The sequence below is a fragment of the Terrapene carolina genome, unplaced genomic scaffold, assembly GCF_002925995.2.
Source record: "Terrapene carolina triunguis isolate 2854851 unplaced genomic scaffold, T_m_triunguis-2.0 Scaffold33905, whole genome shotgun sequence".
Classification (NCBI taxonomy): Eukaryota; Metazoa; Chordata; order Testudines; family Emydidae; genus Terrapene; species Terrapene triunguis.
The window spans coordinates 1-5,865 of NW_020698256.1; the positions used below are offsets into that span (position 1 = coordinate 1).

General features: G+C 45.4%; 1 protein-coding gene across 1 annotated transcript; it reads left to right on the forward strand.

Annotated features, from left to right (window-relative positions):
- Positions 1-1,878: 1,878 nt before the first annotated feature.
- On the forward strand, positions 1,879-4,551 carry LOC113409592 (ELM2 and SANT domain-containing protein 1-like; the record flags this gene model as incomplete). The annotated part of the gene is made up of 3 exons (XM_026663703.1): positions 1,879-1,982; positions 3,251-3,326; positions 4,376-4,551. Coding segments are annotated over 3 exons (323 nt in total), but the record flags the coding sequence as incomplete, so codon positions are not given.
- Between the last annotated feature and the right edge of the window lie 1,314 nt (positions 4,552-5,865).

Genomic DNA, 5,865 nt, shown 5'->3' on the forward strand with positions numbered 1-5,865 from the left:
GTGGAACAAGTGGAGAAATTGAGAATGCCCCACACCAGAATATCACATAGCCTAATGGTTAGGGCTCTCTCGTGCAATGTGAGAAGCCCAAGTTCAAATCCCATTTCTGCATCAGGCAGAGGGGGGAATTGCATCTAGGGACAGGTCTACAGCTAAAACTTAGATTGACCCCTAGCTACATTGCTCAGGGGTGTGAGAGACTTAGTTAAGCCAACGTAAGCCCCAGTATAGACATTGGTAGCTCAATGGAAGAATTCCTCTGTTGACCGAGCTACTGTCTCTTGAATAATAATTCCGTCGCTGTAGCAGGTGTGTACACTACAATGGTGTAGCTGTAGTTCTCGTGTAGTCTCAGGGTCCCACATACCAGGTGAGTGCCTCAACAAGTGGGCTAAAGTTATAAGAGAGGTGGTAGCACCACCACTTTCTCCCCCATCCATTTTGTCAGTGCAGTCCTCCTTCCATTTGCTTTTGTCAAAATGCCGGAAAATGGAAACGAAGATGTTGTTTGATTCGCTGAAGAATTTTGAAAAATGCCTTTTTTGACATAGCTGGGTCTGCATTAGAGGTATTTCTGGCATAGATGTGCCAGATAGGGGATGTGATTCCCCTCCCCACCCCCACCCCTAGCCAACAGAGCTGTGCCAACAAACTATATAGGGCAGTGGTTCTCAGACTAGGGCCGCCGCTTGCTCAGGGAAAGCCCCTGGTGGGCCAGGCCAATTTCTTTACCTGCCGCGTCCGCAGGTTTGGCCGATTGCGGCTCCCACTGGCCGCGGTTTGCTGCTCCAGGCCAATGGGGGCTGCAGGAAGGGCGGCCAGTACGTCCCTCGGCCCGCACTGCTTCCTGCAGCCCCCATTGACCTGGAGCGGCAAACCGCGGCCACTGGGAGCCGCGATTGGCCAAACCAACGGACGCGGCAGGTAAACAAACCGGCCTGGCCCACCAGGGGCTTTCCCTGAACAAGGGCGGCCCTAGTTTGAGAACCACTGATGTAGGGTAGAGCTGGCCTGAATCCTGGGTTTGTTCACTTACTGAAGCAGTAGCTCTTGACCAGCCTTTTCTGGAAAAAGAAGGAAATGGTATTTGCACGTTCATTCAGATTTGTATTTTCTTGCCTTGCTCCCATAGTGTTCTTAAATGCTACCCTAGAGAGGAAATACTTTCCACCTTTCCATCCCCTCCCCCCAAGTAAGAGGGAAATTCAACATTGAGATTAATTCAGTCTTGGCTCTCTTCCCTTCCCTTTAGTCCTGCATTATTATATCTTATCCGAACATCACCTGGATTCACCATCCTTTCTTAGGGTAGGTCTACACTTACCCGGTAGTTCGGCGGCAAGCAAATCGAACTTCTGGGTTTGACTTATCGCGTCTTGTCTGGACGCGATAAGTCGAACCCGGAAGTGCTCGCCATCGACTGCGGTACTCCAGCTCGGCGAGAGGAGTACGCGGAGTCGACGGGGGAGCCTGCCTGCCGCGTCTGGACCGAGGTAAGTTCGAACTAAGGTACTTCGAACTTCAGCTACGTTATTCACGTAGCTGAAGTTGCGTACCTTAGTTCGAATTGGGGGGTTAGTGTAGACCTGCCCTTAGAGTGAGAGGGAGTTCAAGTTCTGTGATCATTCAATCTTATGTTCTTTCCTGGTTTCTCTAGTTTTGACTGGAAAGGACCAATTAGGATAAAATAATGCAAATCCTACTGTTGCCCAAGATATACGTGGGCACTAGCTCATCGAAAACTATGCTGAGACCCTCACCAACCAAACTCATTGAATATAGGAAAAAATAGCAACTACTTTTCTGTTTCTTAATCTGATCTTTTGCTTCTTCCACCCCATTCCTTTTTTTGGTTTGATGGCACTTTCCTGGTAATAGTGGAAAATCTGCTAACTGCTGCCTGTTCAAGTATTTTTCCTGGGGCTGGTACCAATCAGGAGCTGGCACTGCACGTCTTGCATGAAGCAAAGGGAAACATTCTGGTGAGTCCTCTTCAATCTTCTATCTTTTGAGATTGTGGGAAGAGACCTTAATGATCACTATAATCAAGGACTGATTGCACAAGCAAGAAGCTTATTTGAAAGAAGGAAGCTTGCAAAGCACTACACAGTTCTGCCAATACATCTGAATCCTAATGCTCATCACCTCTTCCTGTCGCTATTCCGAACGTGGCCCCGCACAGCTCTGCTGATGCACCTCTATTTTGACTTGCACCATCCTCGCTATTTCAGTCTTTGGCCACTCCTAAGCAGAGACTGCTAAAAATGTCGAACTGCATCAGACTGTATGTGGTTTCTGTTTTTAGCTTGCAGGGATCAAGTGGCTGAAATTGCTAAACTAAATTCACTTGCCATCTAAATTGGAAGCCAACTCTCATGCGAGGGAACGGTGTCTACTGGTTTTACAGCATGGGACTGGGAGATAGGACTCCCGGGTTCAATTCTTGCATTTGTCACTGACTCTCTTTGTGACCCTAGGCAAGTCACGTAACCTCTCTTTGCCTATCTGTGAAATGGGTATACTGATCAGCCTTGCAGCAGTTTGTAACCATTTATGTTTATAAAACACTGATTTCTTTGGTAAATGCTGTAAAATTGCAAAGTGTAGCTGTTTAGTGCACCAGCCTTTCATAATCCTCTCTAACTTCAGGACAAATTGTAGCTATAGTTTTAAGTGCAAATAAAAAGTGGCTACAATTGAGTGGCTTTATAGTCTCTGAGATAAATTTCTTCTGCTGAAGTGATCCTTCCATTTTATTTTGGAATATTGTTTACTCAAGTGAACTGAGATTTCTAAACCCATTTCACTGGTGTCCTGAATCTGCAAAGGAGTGTGGCCAGTGGGAACTGGCTTTCTAAGAGAGCACATGCTACATGGGATCATCACTACACAAGAAAATACTTCTATAGGGCCTTTCATCTGTGGGAATAATAATCATGTCTCTCAACATCTTTTATGAGCTAGAGTAGGTGAGTAGTATTTTACCCAATGTAGAGATGGAAAAGTGGAGGCATGGAGAGGTGAGGTCACTTGCCCAAGGTACCAGAGAGTCAAGATCGGAATGCTGGTGTCTTGACTCACATGTCGCTGTTCCAAACGCTAGAGCATAGGGTGGGAAAGAGAGCTTTTAATACAATTGACCTGCTGGTAGAGGATGATACTAAGGGGATTGCCTGATGTTCTTTGTTGTAATACCTGTATAAGTTAGTGTCCTATATGAAGCTAATTTTGTTGTTGTACTGTCTCTTAGGCTACTTTGACCAAATTGCTGCTGAAGAGGCCAATGCGATCGCCACACCACCCACTGGCAGACTATCACTACACAGGTATGCTGAGGGGAACTCAGCGCGGCTGCCTCTGCTTCCTTTGTAGCTGGCAGCCCTAGCTGCAGATAGGGATTTTTTCACCCTTTTGCACAGCAGGTGATGGTGGTTGTTGCTGCTCTTTTAATATTGATACAGTGTCATAATTTTTTTTTTTTTTTCAGGAAGCTTTATAGGAATCAGACATCGTCCCTTGCCTGGATGAGTGCAGTGGTGAATTGCAGGGATTCTTGCCTGCAGCTGTCATGACACTTAGGATTTGCTAGTGTGCTGCACACACCACAAGTCCATTAGTCACTGGGCCACTTTTTTGTATATCCAGGCTTGTCAAGGGACTAGATGTCTTCACAGAGAGCGATCACAGAAGGGAGGCTTATGGGTGATGGAATGACTGTCCAAATCTCAGAACTGCAACCTCTGTGGCATGAATTCATAGCAGGGAATTGAGAGAGAGTATTAGTGGGAGAATTTCCAGTCGCTAGTAACCTATGTTGCTTACAGTAGGATGTTAGAGAGTACAGAGACTAGCAGGTTATTGCATCTAATTGTTTCCTCTATGGAAGCAAAACTGCAGTGTCTGATGCAGCTGTGTCTGTCTGTACCCTCACTCAATATATAACCAATTGCAAGATAGTATCTTTCGTGACCGAGGATGGCCCTAGGTAACCCTGGGAGACCTTGGTCTGGTGAGGGTAGAGAGAAGCTCAATAGCTCCATCTCTAGTGCACAAAAATTACACGTCTGCTCACATTACAAGTACAACAGCTCTTTGACGCTACCAGAGTACTTTCCACTGTGGCTGTGTGGATAAAGAAAGAATGTGGGAGGGCTAAGGGACGTTCTGGATTGTGTGTTTTCTTGTTGGAGGTGAAAAAGTGTTATTGTACTAAGACTACTTCAGATGTGTCATGAACTGCATATAGTTTGGGCTGGTTTCATGAACTGCATATAGTTTGGGCTGGTTTTATTTAAAGGAAACCTAAAGAAAAAACAACTAGAAGACTAAAAGCTTGAAATGAAATAGGTTTCAGTTTAAACTTCTTTACTTATAGGATCGGACAGGTGGAAAGTTGATGAGAAGAAACTTTTCAACAAAGGCATTGCAATCTACAAGAAAGACTTTTTCCTGGTCCAGAAACTTGTAAGTTACTCTGCCAATTACTTAATGCACTGTGGAAGGGTTGACCTGAGCTGATGCAGTTGGTGCTGACAGTGACACCATCAACACAAAATATACTGCATTCCCTCTTGGGTGCTGTGGGTTTTTTGTTTTTTGTTTTTTCTTCCCTCCTCCTCTTTTCTCTCCCCCCCCCCCCCAAATTCCTTGGAGTGATTAAACTTAAAAAAAAAATTGAAAATATAGTGCTACTTATTGATCCCACCCCCAGTTTATCAATCCAATCTCCCTCATTTAGCCCAGGGCACAGATCAATTACACAGAATATATTTATAAAATGATGGTAGTGTGCTCCAGTAACACTCAAGTAGCCCAGTTACAAAACTGAATGGGAAAAATTCCTGTTGTGGTAAAATGGCCCATAGATTACTCCTGACAAAATTCTGTGCCCCTGCAGGGGCGCAGAATTCATATGGACTCCTGTGCAGAAAAATGCCAAAGAAATCTGCAGGGGGACATGCGCTTCTTTCCCCGGTAGTCCAGGCAGTGAGTCAGTTCCAATGTGCCTGGCCCTGGGGCAGCCTCAGAGACGCAAATCACTGCAGGGGGAGAGGAGTCGGGCGTGCGTGCCTGCGGGGGAGACGATCACCATCACGGGGAGGGGCTGGGTGTGTGTGCGTGCCTGCGGGGGAAACGATCACCATCACGGGGAGGGGCTGGGCGTGCGTGCCTGCCAACAAGCGAGAGAGACTCTGTCCCTCTCGCTTGCTACTGTGGCTCGCCAGGGGTGTGGAGGGATAGGTCTTTTTATTATGCAGGAGGAAGGCTCTTTCCTGCAGGCAGAAATGTAGCAGCCTGCCTGTGTAGTAACATCGTTAATGTTCCTGTTGTTCCTTAACTGTTCCCATTCTCAGTCAATTCCCCTAGGAGCATAAAACCTGTGAAAGTTTGAAGTTCCCTACATTGCCAGGAGCCTTATGATAAATGACAGTAAAGGGAATCAGCTAGGAAGATCTATGTGCTTTCTCACTTTTTTCCTGTGCCAAAGTGGCAAAATGAGGTTAGATTACAGCTCAGGATTTATTTTACTTTCCCATTTAAAAAAAAAAAAAAGAGTTTGAGAGCAAATAAAACGTTTACCAAGCAGTCAATAAAAAGTCAGGACAATCAGAAGCAAGCACTTCCCAAAGTACCCAGCCAGGTCCAGGACAATGATTAGTAAAACTGTATGACTTTTATCTGTGGAAGTCTCTGAGCAATTTAAAATGACATTCTACTTTTTTGCTGTTTGGCGTTCTGTAATGTAATTTAAATGAAAATCCGGGATTATAACTGGAATGCAGGGTATTAGTTACGAAGTGTTTGTAACTCAACTTTCATGTGTTTAGGAAATGCTGAATAGCTATTGTGACTTTTTTTCTGCAT